Below are 25,883 nucleotides of genomic sequence, written 5' to 3'. Positions count from 1 at the left end.
TAATCTCAGATGTACCCCATTTTGTTCTGGAACCGGGCCTGTACTAAGTTATTATCCCATCCGATAATAATACAATTCAGAGGCAATAGTGTAATATAATACATTATTTTATATATATATATATATATATAGTTACAACCGGCCCTTTGAGTGCAACCATAATGCTAATGTGGCCCGCGATGAAATCGAGTTTGACACCCCTGTCCTAGATAGTCGTAATATCACCAAAATCACATTCGTGTTTGCTGTCCCCCTCTAGTTGGTGCACACAAAAGCATTTTGCTCTGGGCTCAGCAGGTGAAAAACTAAAGAGGGGATTCCACATGTGGCAGACCAGGTGTTGGTGCTGCCGGATTTGGCACTCCCACTATAGCTTTGTCCAAGATAGTCGTACTGTCACCAAAATCACACTTGTGTTTGCTGGCCCCCTCTAGTTTGTGCACACAACAGCATTTTACTCTGGGCTCAGACTGGCAGAGTGCAATGCAATAAAAGATCCGTGGCTGCAGCCCCGGACGCCCCTCCCTCCGCACCTGGGTTTACCATCACAATAGTAAGTAGTATAAAAAAGGAAAGACACAACACACAAGTCTGCATACAGTGTTTACAGTCAAATATTAGTTTAGTTTGATACATTATTCAACACAAAAGACACCATAAAGCAACACTGAAGAAAACAATGACTCATCCACTGACGGTAGATTGATCTGAGAACGAACTTTACATTTCTGCAAATCCAGATTTATGTTCTACGAGTTGTGTCAGAGAACAGTGATGGATGACTGAAAGTCTATTAGAAAATGGTGTGCTCTTATAATAATAATAAACCCCACTCCAACTGCTTTACTCATCACTGATCAGCAGGTGATGCATTGCAGTTCAGAACAATGATAACTATCAGATGCATAAACCTGTTATTTGATCTAGAAAGATAAATAAAAAACTCATCACAACTTAGTAAAATCTTTGGCTTCTCCTAGCAAATCCATGTTGGAATGGTTTGCATTTGACATTATTTTGAGTGGTTAAAAAGATGGTGTTTCATTCACTTAGCACCGTAATTACACAAAGGCCTTCATTTCAGAGACGTACAAAGAGTATAGATTTAGCAAAAATCGAAATGTTGTTGTGATGGATGGTCTACTGGTCATAATCAGCCATCAGTATACTGACCGTTATGCGGATCATATCCATGCAGGCCACTAGAATACAAGAAAAAGCAAGAAACAATTTTCATCCAGTTTAAATGATTGATTTGGCTCATATAAATGTTTATATTGGAGCAACAGTGTTTCCACACATCATGACAACATCAACAGTCTTGAGATGAACAGGTTGTCTGTTCAAAACTGCATGCAGGGCTTTAAGTGCACTGCATTGGTGTGTTACTGTGGTAATTGTCTCTGCTTTAATGTCCTAGAGTTGGACAGCTGTCTGCAGCTCAGGTAAACAGGATTAAACCATGAGAGACAGGATCAATCAATCAATCAATGTTTATTTATATAGCCCAATATCACAAATGTTACATTTGTCTCAGTGGTCTTCACACGTGTGTACAGAATATCAGTATGACAATACGACACCCTCTGTCCTTAGACCCTCACATCGTACAAGGAAAAACTTCCAAAGAAAACCCAGTTTTAAAGGGAAAAATGGGAGAAACCTCAGGGAGAGCAACAGAGGAGGGATCCCTCTCCCAGGACGGACAGACGTGCAATAGATGCCGTGTGTAAATTGAAAAGATAATACATTTGCAACATAGGTAGTCCAAATGTTAGGTAGAGGAGCCCTTCCACCCCATCATAGCACACACCTATTAGGGCATCCAGGTAGTCCTAGGAGAGAAGACGCACATAGGTAGTCCAAACAGGACAGCCTCCTTGGTAAGAACCCAGAGTCTCGAACAGTGCTGCTCTGAAAGGGTTGCGTAGCAGGCTACGCCTGGAAGTCAGTCCCAAAGTGTCTAATCTGGGCGTCAGTCATAGACAGATAGGTGGTCCTCATACTGGGCGAGTACTGCAATGGAAATGATTGAAAAACACAAGTTAGCACATCTGCATTTAAACAACTGCATGTCAAATTAAACATCCAATGATCTGATTTAAGTTTGAAAATATTTCATTTAATTATGATCTGCTTATATGATGAGGTTTTGGAATTGGGAGATGGTGCTTTATTGTAGCTTGGGAATTACGATCGGGTGAAGAGCAGACAGGGGCATAGGTCAGGGGTCAAAGAATAACTTACACTCACATAAAACACCCTGTGGATAAAACAGTGCCGGAAGGTCAAAGGTCACAAAGTTGAGGTACTGTATGGAACCTTAAGGTTATAGGTTAGACTATTTTGCATAGCCAGTATAATTACAGAGGTAGGCCCACAGCGTGTTTCAAGTAGAATAATGAAAATGAAATCAGGAAGAACAGGACATTTACGGTTTTTAAAAATCTGAGTAAAAAAAGTGAAAATAACAGGGTTAGTTACAAAACACTGGTTAACATTAAGCAATCAGAAACTTTTTGAGAAACCGCTTACAGAGAAGCAAGTAAAGTTAGTAGCAGAGCTGATTCATAAAAACTAAAACAGAAGAAAATCCATCTGTTACACAAACAAATAAAAAGCATACGCACAAAAACAAAAAGAACATATGGCAGAGCCTTGCTTGGAGCCCCATAGAGGCACGTTTTCAACACATATCCACATGTATACACCCTTATCTCCCACAAAAAGTGTTTTCAAGTAATGAGTACGTAGTGATTGCATTTCAAGCAGTGAGTCAGCCATGCACTGAACAGAAAATGATGTCAAAAGAAACTTTAACCGTGGATTTTAAGCACCGTTCATGAAGCTTCAGCTCTCGAACTTGCTTATAAAGAGAAGTCCAACCATTAAAACTAGGTACCTACACTATCTTTATTCAACAAAAACTATGGTTATTTTACACATGTGTAAATGTATGCACTAGTCTTTAGCACTTTTATAAGAAGTAGAAATAGAATCCAAGGCAGTGGTGAAAAGATTAGTGTGTGTGTTTGCATACAGATATGGCACAGGGCTACACTTGTATGCACTTCAGTCAATGGCCAGCAGAGAGCAGTCTTTCATCACATGCAAACTCTCCTCACTTAGTGTGAACATTGTGAGATTTGACACTTCGTATATGTGTTGTTATTTTCATGGTGCTGCTATGCATGCTTTCTGTTAGTGTTATAGCTGTGTTAAAGTCAGAAGTGCCATCGTCCTTATCACACGAGGGACACTAGAGCCTCATAGGGCCAACGCACCGAGGGCGGTGGGGATCCTCTCCCTATCAGCGGGGCGTTCTCATATCGTGGACTTCCTCCAAACAGCATGGACTGATTCCTGGGACGGAGAAGGAAAGAAAGGCAGTAAGAGATTTTTTTTTTTTTTGTACTTTGTTATAATTATTAATTTGAGTGAGAAAAAAAAGGAAAAAAAGAAAATATATATATTATTGTTGTATGTTTTTGTTTCTGATATGTTCAATAAATTGACACATTTTTTATTTATCTTTTAAAAACAAATACCAATATGCTGTCATTATCTATTGATCTCACATGTATTCAGGTGGTGAAGCATTAGAAGCAGATGGCAGAGGTGGCTGAATGCTGGCCTGGCTACCGAGACTGCTGGTATAGCTACAGAAACTGTGTATGTTGGACCTTCTGGGGTTGTCAGACATCTGCCTCGCTTGGGGGTTGAATGGGTCCTCCTCATCTATGTCGTCATACTCCTTGTCCCTGGATAAAAGTGGTACAACCGCACACAAATTAGGACAGGAAGAGAGAGCGTGCACGCGTTAACACTTTGTGCATTGTGGGCAGTACGTAATGGAATATGGGGGTCGCTTGTTTCTGACCTGCTGCCCATTAGCGTCCACACTCTGAAAATTGCACACAGCATGGCAGAGAGTGCGCAGCCAGCCAGCAGAGAAAACAAAGAGAGGTAGAGGAGCCCTTCCACCCCATCATAGCACACACCTATTAGGGCATCCAGGTAGTCCTAGGAGAGAAGACGCACAATACACTCAGTTATTGTCAGTGTCCAATAAAAATAATGATAAATACAGACTGTGACTACTAAAACATTATTTTTAATGTCACTAGACTCTTATGCATGTGATTAATTTTTAAAAGAACCAATTAAGTTTTACCCGGACTATAAACAACATATGATCTCTATTTTAAACAACCAATGTTTCTCAGTTGAGATGCATTGTATGGACACATTCTTTGTTTGATTGCTATATTTGATTCAACATATTTTGAGAATGATCATGACGTTTGCATAGTTCTTTGTGTTGTCACTGAATCCTTCCTTTTTAATATAAACAGCATATATTACTGGCATGCATGCCGACACAAAACTGATTACATTTGTAATGCAATCCCCAATCCATGCCTAAAGTGACAACAGGGCAGACCCTACCCGACCCCACCATCCACCTTAACTTATCTCTAGGGTTTTGTTGAAGACAGACACACCTACGGTAGATGCAATATACCATTGTCATCTCTAAAAGCCTACATCTGATGTTACAATCACCGCAGCGGAAAGACTCATTTCAGCCTTGAGATGTTCTATTGCCTTCACAGATAAAACTCTGACAATCTGAAAGCAACATTTGTAAAGTAAGATTGAGAAGTGAGAGGAACTGTGCTGAATAGTGCCAGTATAGCAGATACAGAGTACTGTATACTGACAAATGGAATGGTGCATTTGAAGAAGACAGTCCAGGGGAAGAATATAAAAATATGGTTTTAAAAGCAGTCAAGTTGGTCCTGTAAGTGGATTTGAGCTGTGCCACAAACAGCCTTATTAAAAATGGTTCTGGTCGGAATCTGACCTTACCTTGTGTAGCCCGCGGCAATCGAGCAAGGCTGTTAGCTGGTGTAGACTGAACTCAGTGGAGTTCAGCAGTCGCTGGATCCCCAAAAGGTCTCTCTGTTTAAAAAGGTATAAAAGAGAAGTGAAAATGACACACACTTTCTCGTAGTATGGTTTAATAATATCTCCTTCAAGCAGCCACTTACCTCAGCAGTGGGGAAAATGGGCACTGTTATTTGCAGCAAGCCCTGGATCTGGATTTGCATGGTGGTCAAAGAACGCTGACAGATCGTCAAAGACTGTGAAAACATAATCACACGCACAGCCACAACAAACAAAGACAGAATGATATCATAAAAGGTATTGTTTGGGAGTAGCATGTCAACAAGTAATTCGGTGTTAAAGGCTTTATAATGCGCTTAACAGAGGACACACTTCTTTCCAGACAGATAGGCACAGATTATCCTTAGCCACCAACCATCTCACCCACCAATCACTGCCCCTCCTCCTATTCCCCCCTCAACCCAGTTTTAAGCACAAACAAAAGAGCAATATTTATATCAACTAGGCCATCAGACGAGGAGATTATCCTTACCTACTTAACAGGCATCATTAATCCTTAAATGGATACTGTGACGATAACTAAGCATGTGGGTTTTAATAATTATTTGTCATGGATTTATCCTCTAAGGATTTCCTCAGTACATGTTCTACAAATACAGTACTGCACATGAAGAAATCCAGACCCTGTATGAATATACATAACATGCAAGTGAGCAGCCTCCGCATTTGGCATCAGATTATGTGTATCGTGTTCTTGCATTTGAAAATAATATCATCTTGTGAACCTGGTTATGTAAAGTAAAGTGACCTTGGCAATAATGTTACTTTAGAGAAATTGTATTCAGAGTCCTTCAGCTCCAAGACATCATTTCCAATATATGTAAATCACCTCTTATTAAGAAATCAACAGCAACTGGAGTTGTGAGCGTATAATGCAAGGTTATAAGTCTTAAGCTATATCATTGCTATTTTCGAGTACATTTTTTAAGCACCAGCATTTCAAGCTGCACCACTTAGCTGTTCTGGAGTTTAGGAGGTGTCTAAATATTATATGCAAAAAGCGATGCAGATGTCTTTAAACATAGAAACAATTCCTCCGTGTCGTTATTTTCCAGTTTCCTCTGAACAGTTGCTGCCTTTATTCATGACATACAGTACATTGCAAACATAACTACGACCTGTTGCTAGTGAGACAACCCCAAGGCAGAGATTATGCAAAGAGTAAAGATATGGCTAATTTTTGAAGACCCACTTATATCCTTTGATGAAAGTTTATCACGTTAAGTAATTAAATTAGTGTTGGGGGCTCATTTCTCAGAACTGATCCGTTTCAGGCTTGATAATGATCAAGTGGCTTGGCAATAGCAATACATGTTCTAGTGTAAAAAGTAAAGAAAACGATATGTGTGAGCAGAAAGCAGAGAATGTATACAGTTTGTCAATACCTGTTGGAACGGGTTTGGTAGATTCGGGCTGCAGAACAAATAATAGTGAGCAACATCTGGAGGGTGAGAGAAATAAAGAGACAGGGAGATGGCTTGTGTCTTAACATTCAAAGCTGGCATTTCTGCAGATCTGTTTGTAGAGATAAATTACCTGCAGTTAGGAAATCCTTGGTTTGGTTAACAATATACTTGTCTGGAGACACACAGAAGTCACTGGTGCCCTGTAAGAAAACAACAAACTGTCAACTGTAATCTAGCAAGCATGCGAGACAAAGAGAGCAGTATTTATTCAAGCCATGAACCAGATCCAACTTCTGATGCTATGAAGAAATCACGCTGACCTGAAATGAAGAGGATCTCACCACAACTCAAACTATTTGTTTTACAACATTGTTCATTACCATTTAACTCCGAAGAGAGTCTGTGAAATTCAAGTTTTCAAACAAATGCGTGCAATAAAGCAGCCTGGACACACGCTGATAAATATGAAGACATGTAAAGAGACCATGTTGACCATATATTGCTTTGATGACCATGGAGGAAATCTACTAAATGTTAGCATGCTACTGAATGAATCCATGGAGACCTGCTAATGTGCATGCATAAACAATAAGAGGTCAAGGTCACGCAGTCTCTGTGCACTTAGTCTTCCCTCAAACATAAAAGAAGGCAATAAAAAAGGGAAAACACCAAATAAACCTTTAATAATTCCTCAGTCACATGCATAATTGATAGTTGTGGATGAAAACCAGCTGCTGCTTAAGTTGATCGTGTTCAAAAGGAATCAAGAAATATATTGCAATGCATCATCAAACATCAAAGACACGCATAATTTTTGTCAATTGTGTCCAATGCATTTCATGTCAGCCCCATATCAAAAAGGGGTTTTCTACAGAGTCTTGGTAGAGCACATATCAATGGACTTTACAAAGCAATTATTTAAATAAAAAACAAATGATTTGATAGTAGAAAATAGGATGCAACAAAATAAAACATGGGAGTACACTGTAAAGCTTCTTCAACTGTACCGCAACGAGTGTGTCAGGCCCTGTTAGTACATTACCCTTCATCTCCATCTCATTATACTAGCGGGGACATTTTGTTTATCGTCTCATCAGATATGTATACATTTATTAGCATTTTCTAGGACACCGCCATGCAGTTTTTGGAGTAATGATGTTGAGGTGAAACAAGTTTATTTGAATGTTTTGCATACTGTCCCATATTTAAAATGTTGTTTACTGATGAGTATGTTCTTTGATAATCCACTTCTATGACGAGGACTACCTATTAATAGCTAAACTGGTACTTTTTTTGAGCAAATTGACTTGAGATTACCTGTAAAGCAACAAACTGACGGTGATAGAGAGAAGCAGGCTAGAGAAAATATGTATTTGAATATAATGGTTTGAATGCAAGGTCATGTTAAACCATATTCTGAGACAGTGGTAATCCACTTTGATTTACAGTGAACCAAACGAGAGGTCTACTTTTCACGCCTACGTAGTTAATTTCAGAGTCAAATCAGCTTTCAACTCGTCCTTCTGGTTCATTCCCTCTTTCCCCTGTCTCACGCTAAACAGCTGTCCAGCTGTGAAATACTGTGGGATAATTCACAGATGGGATAATCTACAGGAGGCAAGGAGATGGAGGAGATAAGCTTGAGGAGATGGAGGAATGCTGGAAGCAAAGGGGTTCCTATTTAAACCCCAGACACAGAGCCCCGAATACGATCTCCATTTTAAGCGCAGATGTGCTGAACACATGGTGTACAGACAAATAGAGGAAAACAACCTGTCAGAAATAAGGAGGAGTGAAAGACAAATAGAGCTGAGCACGAGAAGGGATTTAAAGAAAGAAGAGCTAGTAATTAATGTTAGAAAAAGGTTTGTTTACAACGGTGCGGCTAAGGGTTGATAAACCTAAAACACCAGGGTCTTGTAATCAGCTTTACTGCATGACTGACCAGAGGAAAGCTCAGGCTGTGGACTTTAAAAACATGTACTAGACCAGGAAATATGTCCAAGAACATATTCATGTTGACAGTAAAACCCTTGTTGGGGAAGTTAAAAATAAGAACCACCCCGGTCCACCAGGAAAAGTGCATGGTTTTTAAAAATGAATTCAAGTATAAGAAGCAAGTGAAGCACTATTTCTGAGAGATCTGGAAAAAATACAGTGTTTCCTCACCACAGCTGTAGCAGTGCCCGCTCCCAAGGAAGCCCAGCTTAGGATCATAGACAGCACTACAAAAGCCATGATCCTGGAGGGAGAGAGATGGGGGTGCCAGGGAAATAGAGAGACAAAGATAAAAAGACATAGGGAGAATCAGCGTGCCTTTATACCAATGATATTCAGCTCTTTTTCACAAAGTTAATTTTATATTCTTCCCAGCGTTCGCTTGGAAATTGTTCGACAGAGGCCAAATTCACACTTTGTACTGGTGCACGTTAGACTAGACAATGCGGCCGGAATTACATTTGTTATGAGATGATATAAATATAAATCAACTTATGACTTCAAGCTGAATTCAGTCGTCAGCCCTAGACTTCTAAAAAAATATATATTCTATTCAGATATAAGTTTGATTGGAGCAACATCATTGTTCAATAGAGGTCTCACAAGACCACGATTAAAGATAATACTTTTTGAAGTCTGGGGACTTTCCCATCTATGTATTTTGCAACATCTAAATTGGCTGCATTGTCTATAGTTGCTTTCTATTACTGTGCAAAGCGGCTGATCAAAAGCTGCCACAAGCTTTAGTTTGTCAACCTCTTGTGTAATCTGCCCTCATATGAGGAGGTTTATGAAAAAAAGAAAACACCCACTATGAATTTCTTCCTGATTGGCAGAAGCTAGAGGAAGTGCTGTGAATTAGAGGGAGATAAACCAGTAGAAAAGAGGGCCTTGATGGATGTAAAAAGGTCTCTGTTCTCAGCTTTCTACTCAGACCTTCTTGAAAGCCCCAATTAAGTAGCCTGGGAGCACTTAATAATTTGTAAAGGGAGCGGACTCATCCTGCTTGTGCGATCAATAGGCATTAGTGAGACCCATCAGAGAGAGAAGTGAAGAGGGATCCTGGGCATCATCTGCTAACACTGACACGTAGGCTGCACTAAATTGGGCAAATGGGATGGGAAGTCTGGACTGTGGACTTGCTCATCAGACATCCCTTTTGGTTTAAAATGTAATGAATGGTTACAATTTCCTGAATCAAATGTTTCTCCTCCTAAACTTTCCATTTCTTTCAGAGCTTAAGGGGTCCAAATGTATTTTGTATTGTTTAGAGAAACAGACTACTGTGGTTTTGACTACACTACACTCACCAAACGATGTAATTGAGTGTGTAATACAATAGTGGCCTTTAATTGTGTGAGGAAATAAAAGGCAAGTCACTGACGAGAAGAGTAGGGCCAGAGCCATTATCAGAGCTATTTGAGGATGTAATGCTATCGCTGGTGCTGTTAATGGAGTGACCTATATGGAGCCAGAGAGTCTGACTGTCTGTGATCCAGGCAGAGGCCAAAGAGACAAGAGATGGACCACAATAGAACAAAGGTCCCAGGAACAAGATGAAGGGTGAATACCTCCACATACACACAGGGTACTTACGTTATGAGCAGCCACCGAGACTGCTTGGCCATACCCAGACACATGGCCAAGCAGATGACCAGATCCAGAATGAGCAGCAGCAGATAGGTGAGCCATCTATGAAACGTGAAAAATAAGCATCAGTCTAACAACCCTGACTGATTACCTTGGCTTGCATACTTTATGTAAAAGCCTCAGGAAGTTGCTGGCCATGTTGGGGACTGCATGCGTGAGGTCTGTAGTGGATATCAGCATTCTTGTCTCCTAGTTAGAGCCCATCTGTTTCAGGTCATTTCAAGCCTATTGGCTTAATAATTCAACACCACAAATCCATAGGCATTAATTTTTCAAACTCTGAAAATGTCCTTCACAGAAATTGCCTCCAGTTAGCCTGGAGCGCGCGCGCGCGCGCGTGCGTGCGTGCGTGCGTGCGTGCGTGCGTGTGTGTGTGTGGGAATGCTCATGACCCATTCTTAAATCCACAAGCTCCGATGGCATTGTGAATCTTTCAGCAATGACTGAGCAAAATACAGACTGTGATAATCAGGATCACACCAAGAGATACTAGCTGATAGTAGTAGCTGCAGTATTGTAGTATATATGTACACCAATGTCATTCACTTATGGTATTTGAAAAAAAAGCAGCCTGGTTATTCCTCTGGTTACAGAGAAGGGCATAAGGATGAAGATAACTGAAAGAGACTACACTTTATCTGCATAAACAGAACTGCAGCTAGTTTCTCTGAGCACAGGGACAGGGAATAATTCAGAAATAGAAGAGATATGATATTGGAAAACAGAATAGTATAATTTTTTCCTTGTTCGAATAACATCGGGCTGGCCATAACATTTGCAGTTCATCAATAAGAGCTGCCACAGGCTGTTCATAGCTCAATGGCTGCATGAAATTCAATCAACACCCAGGAGATTGGTGTCACAATGCACAAAGTGACAACTGCAGTCCTAAATGGGATCTTGAGTCTTGATAGGATAGAACAGCATATCATCTGGGAATATGTATGCATGGGAGTAACGGTATGAAAACGTCAGTAAGAACACACTAGCTGTGATACAACTGTGGCTATTTGTGCTCTGTCATGCAACGAGTCACTGCCACTTGCTATTACTAGCTGCTTTTATAACAAGTACAAAAAGAAAACGCAGGTACATTTATGAGAAATCCTGAATCCAGTCAACATTTAAATGGTCGAATAGAGAAATATATAAAACAACATTGAATAATCTAACTGGAATGAGGTCGCAGTATTAATACAAAACACTTTGGTATTCAGTGTGTTTCAGCATGACAGCTGCTGGCTTGACCAAACACATATCATCTCAGATTTGTACAGAACTTGCCAAAACATACATGCAGATAAGAACTGTTCCCTGATTACTTTTGTGTCTTTAATGTGTATCAAAGAAATCCTTTTTGCAGAAAGCACTGCCCTAAATATATCTTTGTGAGTCTTCCTTTCCAGTTTAGTCCAAAATACACGTCAGTACTGTAACAAACAGGTTGCAAATTGACACTTCACCGCATAACAACACCATGAAGTTTTATGTGCTAAAGAATAAAACCTAAGCTTTAAAATTACACTCACAGTTTAGAGCAGCAGCCTGGAGCCTAATAAATTATCATCGTATCCTGAATTAATGCTGGATATTTTCTTCATCTTGACTACTTTGTTGTTGATTGGGTTTATGAACTTATTTTGCTCTGTTTATTGAATTTCAGTTTTTGCCTCAATAAATGTTCACAGTTCCAGAACCAAGTGAAAAAAAAACATAATAATTGCAATCAATGCAAGCAGTGATCTGCGGGTAAGATGATCATTTATGGTCGAACAGCGACTCTGCCATGCATAACATTCTGTGAGAACATAAAGCTCAAACTTCACAGTGGCCAATAAGCTCAATTTCAGCTTTCATGTATTCAGCAATCAGGCGAAAATAGCTTTCCGGTTTGTGTTCCGCAGGGAGGATCAATAAAATTCAATCTGCTCCGTCTGGTCTGGATCACTTATAGTTGCGTGCTTAGAGGTATGTTTATTTCCCACACTCACTGAGGAAATAAAATACTGTTAATTACCCCGCAGTGGTAACTAAGGCTCCACCTACCTGTAATACTCAACAAGGGCTGTTTGGTCTGCAATGGCTGCCAAGTTAACATTGGCTTTGTTGATATCGGGCAGAGCCATCATCTCGTGGATGACGTTGTTGACCATCATCTGCATGAAGCGCAGAGAATTGAGGAATTCAGACTTTGCGGCAAAGATTTCATCAAGTCGTTCCAGGTGCTGCTTGAGTCCAGTTTGAACATTGCCCAGGGTTCCTGCAACCTAGAAAATAAAATAAAGATAAGAGAATTGAATCAAAAAAGCAACAGTGGTAAAAGATTAAAGAAGTAGGGGAGGTGAAGAGAAGTCAGAGAAAAACAGGTCAGAAGGAAACAGGAACATAAATAAATTCATAAACGGATATTTGTAAAAAGAAGATTGAAAATATGGAGAAAGGCGAAAGAAACCATGAGCCCTCCCCCAAGAGAAGATTAACTTTTCTCCTCAACCATGTGTTTTATTCAGGTGAACAATGTTAGAGTGGAATGCTGATAACAATACTGGGGAGACCTGTTATCACAGGGGTCTTTGATAGTGAGAGAAGTGTGGGTGGAGGCCCGGTGGAGTAAAGGAAATACATTTGACTTTTCAGCTTGAACTATGTGATGCAGTAAACGCCTGCATTTTCACAGCATCAAGGGAGCTACAAACAGATCCTTTTTAGCCTGATGCCGACAGGGGGAAATTGTTTCTCCACCATAGACACGTTTTTTTAAAAACAAAGACACAATAGCTTGACCCACTTACAGATAAGAAGTGGGCGTTATATCTGCAATGATCTCTGCAAATGTGAACAAAAAGGAAAACATACCTGCTTGAAACCTGCTGTCATTCCAACATTGATTAGTAGGTCTTTCAATACAAGGACGAACATTGAACTATTGGACCCAGCTAAGATTTTAGAGTTGGTTTAATATTTGTCAAAACCTAAATGTATGTAGTTTGCATAAAGAACAGTTCTACATCTTGGGAAATATAAGTAGTTTAGACGAGAGAACATAACCAATTGGAAAATGCAACATTTACTGTATGTTTATACATTCTTTTAAGCAAAAGAAGAGGTTATGTTCATTTTGAGTTGTAGAAAAGCAACAGGGGGTAGATTCTCATACATTTAAAAATTCCAATTACCTGTTTTTAGTGTTTGTGCTAAACTAAGCAAACCCACTGCTAGCTGTAGACTTGCAGTTAACTGAACATTCTCATCCAGACAGTGAATAAGCATATTTCCCAAACCGTTTAATTATTCCTGTAAGGGAGTATTTGGATTAAATAGCCGTAACATCAACAACGTATGTCCAGAAAAGTGTAGTTGTGTTTAGGAAAAGCAAATATATTTTGAAAGACCTCTTAAAATCAGCATTCACCAAATTGTCCTCTGACGCACACCCACCACCTTGACACATTGACTTAGCTAGAACAGTATTTTTAACATTACACCGAGTAGGAGGCTCCACTTATTCTGAACAGATGTTGCTTTCCTTTATTCTAATTTAAAGCAGTTTGCAAAAGTTTCACTTCTTATTTAAATATTATTTTTTCTCCATAACAACAGTGACCTCTTTAACACACTTAAGTATTCCGAGTAAGAATCTTCATTTCTACACGATGAAAACTCACCAGAAAGAATATAAAAATGTATTTCAGTCTCCTTGACACTTTAACATTTCAAACACACTCATATATTAATTCTACATAATCTAATGGTATGTGAGGAAGAAAGAGTATCCATGTGAAGATGAGACAAAGACAGAGGCCCATTCTCCACTCCAAAACTCCCAGGGGGGTTATGAGATTGCCAGTAAACTGCTCTCACTCCCCACTTCTATGTTCATCATCTCTCACAGCTCCTGCCACAACTCCCCGAATCTTATCTGGAAGCCACTCCGCCTGGGTGTGAGAAATGGGAACCGTCAGCTATCTGCTCTGGGTGATTTCCACATTTCCCTAATCTGAACCGTCCCGTCTTCTCTTAAAATGGAATAAAGCTCACTTTTGCTGAAAGAGGGTCACAAGGAGGCTTTACCACGTCGGGCACGCCTGTTAAATGAAACTGACTGATTTGAGACTCACAGCACTCCAAGAGACAATTCACATACAACTGAATTTGCCTGCCTTCAGTGGTTTTATGTATCTGGATTTTACTGTATATAAAAACAAAAATCAACATGTATATTTTTTACCTTTTTTTATTGCTATTTAGATGTTGACCATTTTAAATGTTTATTTCTTGTCTTTTAATTTTATTGTACAATGCCAGGTCTTTTTATGCTGCTGCAACACAAACATGTCCCATCTTATAAAACAATATTTATAACATGTATGATCCAGAGGTAACAAGCAAAATGAGAATAAGGACTCTGAGAACATTCATTCAGATGATCTAATGTGGAAAGTGCAGAAAGTAGTAATCATTTTTGTTCGAAGAATCACAAGACAGCTTTCACTTTCACAGAGGAAGGCTGTATGAAAGTGTCTGTACAATTGGAAGTGCACATTCTTTTATAGCCTGATGGCCATGTTTTGTCATACTTCCGGGCAGAGCTGACGAGCTCTTAATATTGCAAGCAGCACACTGGATATAAAGCTCTGATAAAGGATGCCTGTGAACAATCAAAAGCCTCCTTCAATAGCATGAGACACAATGGCTCTTCCTGATCAAATCTTTCCCTGTATGACACATGATGATCCCACGCAGAGTGTGAGAGTGCATATTTTATGATGAGAACAACCTTAACAAGCCATCAGTAGTGCAAAACAGCTCCGAGTGTAAACCTTGCCGGAGCCTCGTGAATCAGAGAGATTTGATTGCTTTTGTGCCTTTAGTATGTATTTTTACTGGACAAATGTTAAATCAACCTGTGTATAAAATTCAAGAAAGGATATTAACAGATGAAGATAAAGTAAACTTCTGAAGTTATTACTTTTGAAACAACTTAAGAGGAGCACACAACAATGATCAAGAACGGATTTGGTATACCAATGAGGATCAGTGATTACTGTCTCAATCACAAACTAAAGCAGCTTTGGCTTCATGGGATGCACAGCCGGCCAGCTCATCAGCTCTTTAAGTGGAGTGCATTACATCAAGCTATGATCTTGTAAGTGAGAAAGCCTGTGTTTCCCTTGGGAACATATATGTTTCTCAGGCAGCTATATTATACATCATGCTACAGGGGCAAATCAATATCGAGATACAGCAGAGAAAGTCTGAAGCAAGGATGTGAAATCATCAGAGCTGAATCCCATTTAGTTCCTACAGCGCAAAGAAAACGCTGTGCTGCAAACTACACTCCTTTCTCAGCTTATGTGTTACACTCAACTGAAACTAATGCAGTCCAATACAAGCGAAACTGCTTCAGAGAGGTCTTGATTCAACTTTACGGTCCTTTTGGAGGATGTAGTTTGCAATGCTGCCGAGTTATATTGAATTATGCTGTATACTGCTTTTAATGTTTTATCCACTGAATTTATATCAACAAGAGGAGGGTAAACGGATGTTCCAAAACGACCATAAAGTTCAATCAACACCTCTCTAAACAACACTTCCAACAAAAACGGAACATGATAACCTTCATGATAGGGAGATTTGTTGCAGGATGATAATGAACTGGAACTAATTGTATATTTCATACAAATCTTTTTTATTATACCTATCATAAATGTAACGGTTGTAATACACAAATCAATGTGTAACATGGGATAAATCTAATTCTCATACACACTGAGTGTACACAAAGCTGTTTGAGTGCAATATAATATGTTTGCATAGAAGTCCTTGAAGTGGATGTGTGAATGTGACATGGCCTTGCACACACACAGTACAGAGTAACACTGGGAGATTGGGAAGAGGCGAGGCTTAGCATCCATTAATGCACTGCAGATGGAGTTAATCCTCTTCTTCCTCATTGAGATTATCGCTTCTTGTGCCTTGTCCTGACTCCCTATGTCCTCCTCCCTAAGTCTCCCAAATAACTTCCCTGAATGCAGGTCAGGAGTTTTATAGCAAGAATCCCCATTTACAAATCCTGAGGCAGCAGTCACCTCAATTCCTTCACTGTGACAAAAGCGGATATGGACCCCCCCCCCCCGGTGAAGTGCTAGTTTTCGAGACAGATGCAGACTCCATTAGTAAAGGAGGGTGGCTTGGGTGTCTACCAGCAGCAATTAATTGTTCTCAAGTAGAGCCATGAAAAGGTCATACTTTGCACCATCATGGCTAATAATAAACAATTCTGGTAAATGAAAACCTTCACAATAAGGAAGCATATGACAAGTACAGCTAAATAATGTTACATTAACATACTGGATTTATTGTCCAGTAACCACACTAAATCGACTGGAAAATTATTTAACTGTAAGGGATATAAATACAAATATTTTCAGCGAACACATCGGAAATGTGGATGCTGAGGGTTGCAGGTTGAAGAAAGCTGGGCATGCTCCTCTCACCAGATTGTTGATGCCACCCAATGTGTGATTGGCATTGGAGAGCGAGTAGGTCAGCTGGTACACCCCGTCATTGGTCTCACTGTTTCCATAGAAACCCACACCCACAGCCGAACTGTGAAAAAAAGAGTTTCAGATTTAATGAATACAATAAACATAATTAAATCCCTGTTTGTTTTATCACAGCAGTTATTGGTAAAAGGCTTCATTAGGTTACAAGAGGAGAAGAAAGAAAGAAATATCATTTAGCAAACGGGAGACATTCAAGCTTAATATGAATCATACTACTAAAGACTTTGTATTAACATCTTCTTGCTACCCTTGAACCTTTATTACTGTACAATCACAGTTCAAAGCATGATCCCGGCACCTGGAAAGTGTTAAACAAACGTATTGATAAATGAATCATCTTCAGTTCGATGAAAACAAAATGAAGGTTGCAGTCTTAGAACATTCTCCTGTGCCATTTCCGACACTCACCTCTTCCTGCTGGCTGTCACATGTATTGAAGCTGATATGTGAAAAACAACATGTTTGTATTTGTCATATTACTTCCACCTGTTTTACCCCTTTCTCTCTTACCCAAAGTCTGAGCTAAAAATATCAAATCTTCTCTTTTCGGTAGTATCTTTGAATATTTTATTTCAGATTTCTGTTTGACACCTGAAAATGTATCGGAGGGAATGCAAAGGATCCCCATTTCCCATCTTCCCGCAGTGTGTGACTTTTCAGAGCCTCTGTAATAGGGAGGATTAGTGTCCTCACCCGCAGAGTCAGTGTAGCAGTACACAGTGACATGAGCAATGATACAATTTCATCATACTTTATTGCAGTAAGGTCACTCGACATAGGGGTCGGGGGTTAGTAACACTTTTAACAGCATTTAGGGGAATGTTCAATCGCTAGAGAGGGGAGCTCATCGATCAAGCTTAGCAGTCAGAGCAGGATTATTGTTTCTGGTTCACAACATGCACACACACAGACACAATAAAAGGAAAACTGCGTCCAAGTTTACTTTTGCAATGACACATAAGCTGATGGCTTTGAACACCATGTGCTGCAAAACCACAAAAATCATACACAATATCCAGGGAGACAAACATCCTCCGCAGTGAGACAAAGACAACAAAGATGTTAGTCACTGAAAGAGAGGACGGGGAGTTTTCATCTTTTAATACATCCTGTCAGGGTGTTTGTGATAATACACTGCGAGTGCTTTTTAACATAGGTGTGTTTCTTTTTAGAGTCATTAGCATCCTGTCACTGCATAATGAAAACCATGGCCTGTGTCTAATCTATTTAACTAGTTCCCTCTGGGTATGATTAGTGTCACTGGGGGCGTTCTTTCTACAATTAAGTCAAAGAGAAATACAAGATAATCCACAACAGCATTTATTATATATGTATCATTCAACAGGAAAGAGAAACATTGCTCTATTATTTTTCATTTTCAATACACTTTTTTTTTATTTGATCTAAGTAGACCTGGATAATGAGATCTTCATCAACTATGTGGCCAACCTAGTGACATGTTTGCGACAAGAAATACCTACTAATGACACAGGTCATCATGGGTTTAGCCTCCAGGGTAGCATTAGTGATCTTGTGGCTTCCGTCTGTAGCAGCTGGAGGTGTAATAAGAAAGCAACACAATAAACAAAAGGACTAAGGCATATGTGCACTCCAGGATATATAGTGCCTTTGTTTCTCTGAGGATGGATCACTTCACAGTCTGTGTGATGACTGGACCATTGCATCTTAGTATTCAAAACGTGTTGCAAGCAGAATAAATGGCCACAGTGGATGAACAAGCAATAACAGATAAATTCCTTGATTCTGTGGAGACCGGTGTATTGCCGCAATAATAAATTGTATCAGGGTTAATGGAAACCGACTGAGGCAAGAAGGATTTTAGAATAATATTAGATTTGTTTGCCATCTTTAACCTTAATTTACCCGTATTCATTCTCCCGGGGTCAGAAGTAATCATCCAAAGAGGTGGCGTGCCTCTTAAATCCTTCTCCTATTGAGTTCTGTTTAAGTGCGAATGAGATGTAATTTTGACATTACTGTATCACGCTGAAAAGGCTGGAAAAAGTAAAATAGGTGATAATGATAAAAATACATGAAAGTTTGTCTATACTAAACATTCCATGTCTGTGCATAATAAAATAACTATAAATAAAAAATGTAAGTCAAATGCCAATTCTTGTTTTAAATCGATCTCTTATTGTACAAAGCCCCTTTGATCCAGTGTAGTATAAGCCTTCATAAATGTCTAAAAGCATATTTTCAATTACGCTGCTGAAGCACAAAACTTCAATAAGTATAAAAATATAAAAACATGTCAAAAGGAACCACTTCACAATCCCAAGCTAAGGACTGTATGAGACTCTATTCTCAGAACCATGTTCCATGGTTTTGGATTGGTCAGTGTTTTGTGTTATGATTGTTCAATAGAATCTGTAATCTACAAATATTATCGTTGCCATCAAGAAAAGGTCAGCGGGACATGAGAGTTTAGAGGAACAAAGATTGGATCTGTGCCAGAGAAAGTGTGTGACACTATGGCCCATTCCAGTGCTTGGAACGGTTTCAAACAAAGACCAACATAATCATCAGGAAGAATAGGCAGTCAGGAGAGGGAAAAGCATTATGTGTGTGATATTTGTATAATCAAGGCGGTCTTGGTATTGTTGCCGTGTTGTAAGTTACATATTTGACACTTTAATAAAACTAAGACCCGTCGGCTTCAGATCTGCCTCTCGTCTCATCCTTTCTCGCCACAACAGGACAAAATGGTGTTATCAGGGGGAGCAGGCGATACTGAAACGCTTCTACAGAGAGAGACATGGGAGCTCTGAGCAGAGACTAGATGACAGAGCTTCTTTGCTAAACAACATCATGCCTAGTCACTTAACACCACAACAGGCCTTGTGTGCTGTAGCAGCAGCTTGGTATGGACGCAGTACACTAACAAAGTTAAAACCCAATACTTAGATAGCGGTCACAAGTTTAACCGGAACTGTGCACAAATGCAATCAAACCTTTTTGGATGCTCATTTGTTCTCTTACTTTTCTGACATGATCATGTTTGACTAGGTATATTGTATCATTAGCTAAAGTTAAATTATCCATCACAGCTAAACTAAGATATCAGAATCAGAATATTTATATAAATAGTCCCACATATGGGAAAAGTACAATATATACTACAGAATACATAATGCAGCAATATGACACTTTGGTACATAGAGAAAGCACAATAATAGTAGGTCAAATTTAAGGCAGGAGCATTGTGGTTTGCTAGAGCTTTTCAATGGACCAATCCATTCAATTAGCGGTCAATGTTTTGGTGGGCATGGTCATCTGAACAGTCAGCTGAGGGATTTAGCAGTCTGATCACCTAACTCTCAGCTGACCAGGGGCCCTGCTGATAATGTGGCCTGTCAGAAATACTCCAGTTTATCTAGCCTCATCAGTATTCTTTAGAAAGAAAGAATTAAACCATCGGGTTACAAGCAACAAGTGCAAATTAGCACTCTTCGTTATAGCCAGAGTTGGGTGTTTTGTTGGGTGTGACAAAAGTAATATTGTTACTGTAATAATATTACTTTTGTCGGTAATGGAGTAGTGTAACGCGCTACTTATATAATTCAGTAATCACACTACAGTTACTAACATTGCCCCGACACGCGTTACTTAGTCATATCACACTGACAGACAAGAAAGGTTTTCACCACAGGTTTATATGTACGTAATCTGCACGTCCACATCTCCACGTGCAGTGCTGCATAAACATGGCTGAGGCAGCGATAACTTTCGAGGAGTGGAGGGATGCCCATTATTTTGAGTTCCTCCGAAGAATAGACAGGAATGTGACGGTGAGGTGCAAACTGTGCCCAGGCCAGAAGCTGTTATCCACTGCTGAAAACACCACGTCAAACCTCAACAAACACCTGCAAAGAACACATGTTAACGTGAAGCTACCGCACAGGCTATTTGTTGTTTGTTTATATCACGTTGTCTGTTCTTCTTCTGTCTTCCGGTTGTTGCCTGTTTTGAATGACGAATACACACTACCGCCGCCTGCTGGTAAGGAGAGTTATTGCCACTCACGCATGCGTGCTCGGCTGAAGTCTTTGCGGTGTGTTCCAGTCGTGCGACACATGGCCAAGACGCAGGAGAACACGCCGACGCAACAGAGTGAGCAGAGATAGATTGCGCAAAATACAGATAGCAGGAGACAGAGGACAGCCATGGTCAGATAGGAAAACATTCAGGAGCTATCTGGATCAGTCTTATTCGACAATGGAAACTGAACTAAAGAGAACATTTGAAACTTTAGCAGTCTGCGTGATCTGCCCGTAGGGAGGGGCGGGCCGGCCCTGCGAGTAAATTAACGAGTAAAGTAACGAGTAAAGTAACGAGTTACTTTATGTAGAGAGTAACGAAGTAGTGTAATATATTAATTTTTTTTAGTAACGACCCCATCTCTGGTTATAGCCTTTTAGACTGAAAAGTTAGGGAACATACAGCAGATAGGTCCAAGTCATTTGACTCATATTTGAATTTGAGAATCATTTTCTGTGACAGTCAAATGCTTTGTCCAAGTAAACATAGATAGTCAATCATACCATTAGTTACTCTCGTCCCTCTTCCTGAATGTCCGGATGACATTTTCGCAGGTTGGTTTTTCCCAAAGAAAATGAGTGAATTGACCAAATAAAATCCCCCTAAAGTAAAACACAGCTTTCAGGTTGTTCATGATGATATGTTCAGTCACTAATCAGAGTTTAGTCGCACAAGAAACATTGGTTTATTGAATTATTTAACCATTCAGACTCACCATATGATGAGTCCTGTGATGGCAGCAGACCAGGTGAGACAGCAGGTATTAGGCTTTTTGGCTTCTTCATCTATATCCTTGCGGCAGCAACACAGACAGACCAGGAATACTGCCAAAACCAGCATGCTCAGACCCAAACCCACGGCACCAACAGAGGCTAGAAATATCAGAGACTGGGGCAGGAGAGGGGAGAGTGAAAAGAGGAAAAATACCAACAAAAATTACATCAATTAAAGTCAAGACTCAGAACTTATTATATCTTTAAAGAGGCAGCCATCTGTTATGTGTGATCTTGAGATGTCGGGCTGGGTGACCCTGCTAGCCAAAAGGTTGACAGCCTGATTGAAAACAAGCCACCAGTATCAAACAACACTCATGAGTAAAGATATTGTTGAGGTAAGTGTGTAGCTGCCATTGATCAACATCACAACTGACTGCTGCCTACAGCAAAGGGGACAGAACAAATAGAGGTCTGAGGACTTGTGGGGAGGACAGCCAATGGAGAATGTTCATTTTACTGCAACAGCAGAACTTGGACTGTGGCTAAGTAAGAGGAAAACAGAAAATGATCCAAGGCTGTGGGAGGGGAGAATCATGTGACACAATGGCTTTCATTCAGTCTTGTGATTTCTGAGTGTAAACAATATTCAAAGCCTGAAGGATCTGAAACACTGATGTTCAAAAAGCAGAACACGTTGTATTGGCACAGTATGTACAGCATATGGAAACTCTGCACAAAAAAGTACTCTCTAAAAAGAGACTCACTATTTTATGATAAATCCCCATGGTCTTTTGATTTGTTTTATTCTCTGAAGAGCTGCTACTTTTATCACTACATAGAGAGTAAAGAAATGCAGAACTGGCAGTATGCTTAAAAGCAGACACAAACTTCTTTGTTTATTAGCATCACATTTTACCAGGGGAAATATTTGTAGTTTCACACCAATGACTTTAAACATTTGATTTCTCACAGACATGTCATATGACTATTTAGTCATGGTTTACCAACGTTTATTTCCCATGGCATTGCAAGCTATCTTAAGGCAGAGCACACAGCAAGGTATGTGTTTGTCTTTACAAAAGCCTCACAAAGCAAATCCCAAACCATTTAAAATATGTTTAAACTGCTGCACAAACATTGGTAATGGAACCAAACAAATCCCAACTGGGGCTCTCCCAAGGTGATGATCAACACTAAGAACATTTCATCTAGTGGGCTCAAACGCAAAACATTGAGCTCATGGTTAGTTCAAAAACAAGAAAAAAAGGCATGACCTCAATTTGAATTGCAAATCATTTGGACTCATGATTTAGCACTCACAAGTTCAGAAAGACTGGGTCAGGCTGAAAAAGCAAAGCTACTTTTCTCGACTACGTCTGTGACTAATTATTTCATTTGGATGACATTGACACTGACTGAATTTTAATGATATTATTTAGCATATTCTTTGCATAGTACTTCATTGTTCAATTTCTGTTTAAAATGTGCTGAGCCCTCTTCTGCCTTTATTCATCAGGTAGATTAGCAATAAGTGTATTCCAATTCGAAATAGGGTCATCAGACTTTATAGCTGAGGTAGACTGACATATAAACAGGGCTCAGGAAAAACAAACAGTAATATATATATCGCTGGCATGGTAATTTATTTTCAAAGCAAGGTTGACAGCCTGATTAAAAACAAGCCACCAGTATCAACCAACACTGAGCAAAAATATTGCTGAGATAAGCGTTTAGCTACTATTGATCAACATCATCACTACTGACTGCTGCCTTCAGCACAGGATAGAAACATAAAAGTTTGAGGTCTTGGGGGAAATACAGCTAATGGAGCATTTTGAATAAATGCCAATCATGCATTGCACACATTGCAGATTCAATGTTACTGCAAAGACAAAAAAACTACTTGATGTTATACACAGCGATGTAACATTTGTTGCACCTCAAATGAAATGAGTCGATACAGAAAGGTGCAAGTTGAGATGCCCTCCATTAACTACCCAGGCCAAAGCCTTAATCCAGTGATTTGCTAATCATGTGTTTTTGAGGACAACATTGATAAGCCAAGATTCACAATGTGTACATTAAACAGTGGTTTCAATCTTGGTTCGATTTACGGCTAGTTCCACTTTCTCCTTTAATTTTCCACTCCATTGTTTTGTAATTAGACATGCAGGCACTTACATTTCCTCAAGCTGCAGTGTTATGGCGAGGCAAAGGATGAATGAGAGGGAGGAGGAAAGAGAGATTGAAAAATACTACAGTATATGCGGTCATTGACAGGGAGCCATTGATCTTTCTTATCCCAAATTGATTTTTGTATAAAAGGTTTAAGTATGTATGACTTTCTAATTAACTAAAAAGTAAAGACCAAATCTTAGGAAATGTGTCTCTAGCTGCTCTGCACACTACCCTCTAAAGTCAACAGATGAGCATCAAATGCAGAACACGAGTTATTTCAGGCTTGTGGGCCTGTGTGAGCCCTAGGCTACCTACAGTGTTGCTACCATAGCATTCTTCACTCCTCACTGACTGGCACTCTGAGCCAGGGTGACACTGCTGGGATTCAATGACCCACCCAGACCCTGAATCATGACGAGAGAGAACAGTGAAGGACATAAGACAGATATTTGAGAATGTTGACATTCATGTTTTTTGGAAAGGGTTTTTGTAATATATCATCATAGACAATAAAGGGTGTGTGTAGTCAGTCTTACCATCAAATCAGTATAGAACATTTCCTTCATACAGTAAACCAATGTCTACATTTTTTCTAAATTATATTTGGAAACAGCATTATCTGTCATGCAATAAATTAAACAAAGTGTTTTGTTGAAATAAATAAAATAATGCAGTATTGATAGTGTTGCTCTTAAGAACTTGATTACTGATGTTTAGTTAAATATATGCCTATCAGTGCATGCTGTTGTGAAATTATGTGACTTTTTTGTATTGAAATATAATAAAATAATTATGAGAATTAGTCCAAGTACTTTGTTGACAACACATCTAGATTATAAAAAAGAGTTGCACTGACAAAAAGAGAAGAAAATGAAGTCCATAACATAAAGGCATGATATTACAGGAATAATAAAGTGATGGACTGAAGATAGACCATGGGCATTCTTTTTTTTACTCCATCACACATCCCATTTTTTGCTATAATGACTCTGGTCCTGCTGCCCACAGTCAGTTCCCATCACTAAACATGACAGTTTGGGTCATTTACATGGCCACAAAAGGCCATAAATGTACTCTGGGGAAATTGAAATACTTAATTTAAGAAATAACGTTGTTACACTGGAAACATATGTCTCACAGGATTTTCTCTTAAAATACAATCATGAAAATGATTTGTGAGAAAAGGAAAAGCAACAACCATTTTTAACAGGGAATGTGTTGTTTGTTGTGATAGAATGGGCAATCATCTATTGTGATTTATTTTATGTATGGGTGCATGACAAAGTGCCTGGAATATAGTTGAGGTAATAAACATGATAGCTGAGTGTTCAAGAGAAATAAAGAGTTAGCTTGTTAAAAACAAAGATCTCGTTTATCTCAAATCAGAGTGCACAAACGTACAGTATGCAACTTCAAATATGTCACAGGCCAGTTAATACAGGTCATGTGTCATCATGTGAGAACTGCAGTAGTGTATGGGATTCGACTTCCTGACATTGGGACCAAAACTCTCAACATTTCAAGGAGCATCACAGAGACAAAGTACAAAATAGCTATAGTTCAACACAGCAGTTTTTTTTGCGAAAACTACGTGCACTTTTACGCGCGCGCAAGTATAGTTACCAACCTGCTGATAGCTTGCCTCCTCCGGTTTAAAAGTGTTGTCTATCGACTGGAAAAAGAAATTGAAGTGAGGGAAATTGTGCAGCCAGTATGTCCACCACGGGGCAACGTAATCAAGCCGTGCAGTGGCCATTCCTGCTTACAAAGTTGGTCCCACTGACTGTGTGCTTTCTTGTCACTCAAATACTTCCAGGTTTTTGAGAAATTAAAAAAACACGTGACTTCAGGAGCAAATACACACACCACAGAGCATTACATAGGAAGCTCTTCCTTTGCCATTGCATCTCCAGAACAGGGCAGATTTCCACTTCTTCCTACTCCGGTTGCCATAGTTCGCTGTAAACTGCAGTAGCGCAACTGCTAAAACATACACAGCTTCAGTGTAGGCCAAGCGTCTCTATCCGAGACACGAGATCGAGTGACGATTTGAACCTGCCTGGTTTATTCAGAGTAGGCGTGACACAATCACTTTCAGTCAAGTGGGCAAGGCCACAGTGTATTCTCTAAATCTAAATTATGAAAAAGCAAACACTGGTATGTGAACAATCTGCACTGAAAACAATGTGTGGGGAGAATTTCGCAGCAGCTGCAAACATAACAATAACAATAATCAAACACCAAAGACTTGCCGATGACACTGCATGAATCCCAATGGCCTGTGCCCACTTCTCAACATTTTTTTTTTTTTTAACGAGGATATCTCAATAGTTTCA

General features: G+C 39.5%; 1 protein-coding gene across 2 annotated transcripts; it reads right to left on the bottom strand.

Annotated features, from left to right (window-relative positions):
• Positions 1-673: 673 nt before the first annotated feature.
• Positions 674-25,582, bottom strand: ttyh2l (tweety homolog 2, like). 2 transcript variants are annotated; one of them, XM_034089407.2, is made up of 14 exons: positions 25,175-25,582; positions 21,369-21,541; positions 16,523-16,634; positions 12,072-12,292; positions 9,972-10,067; positions 8,547-8,619; positions 6,508-6,577; positions 6,357-6,412; positions 5,055-5,147; positions 4,873-4,965; positions 3,881-4,023; positions 3,579-3,761; positions 3,285-3,363; positions 674-2,016 (listed from the first exon to the last, which is right to left on the bottom strand). In XM_034089407.2, exons 1-14 carry the CDS (start codon positions 25,301-25,303, stop codon positions 1,936-1,938), a joined length of 1,602 nt encoding a protein of 533 aa, XP_033945298.1. In that variant the 5' UTR covers positions 25,304-25,582; the 3' UTR covers positions 674-1,935. The 2 variants fall into 2 exon arrangements, with proteins under 2 accessions (XP_033945298.1, XP_033945299.1); XM_034089408.2 differs by lacking the exon at positions 25,175-25,582 and adding an exon at positions 23,863-23,944.
• Positions 25,583-25,883: the final 301 nt, after the last annotated feature.

This window comes from Pseudochaenichthys georgianus, chromosome 8 (assembly GCF_902827115.2).
Source record: "Pseudochaenichthys georgianus chromosome 8, fPseGeo1.2, whole genome shotgun sequence".
NCBI lineage: Eukaryota > Metazoa > Chordata > Actinopteri > Perciformes > Channichthyidae > Pseudochaenichthys > Pseudochaenichthys georgianus.
This window is presented reverse-complemented; position numbering and strand designations above follow the sequence as displayed.

Coding starts and splice junctions, on each gene's coding strand:
- ttyh2l (XM_034089407.2), bottom strand. CDS start 25,303: ATGGCCACTGCACGGCTTGATTACGTTGCCCCGTGGTGGACATACTGG. Junction 6,413..6,507: donor CAAGGATTTCCTAACTGCAG/GTAATTTATCTC, acceptor CTCACCCTCCAG/ATGTTGCTCACTATTATTTG. Junction 3,364..3,578: donor GCTTCACCACCTGAATACAT/GTGAGATCAATA, acceptor TCTCCGTCCCAG/GAATCAGTCCATGCTGTTTG.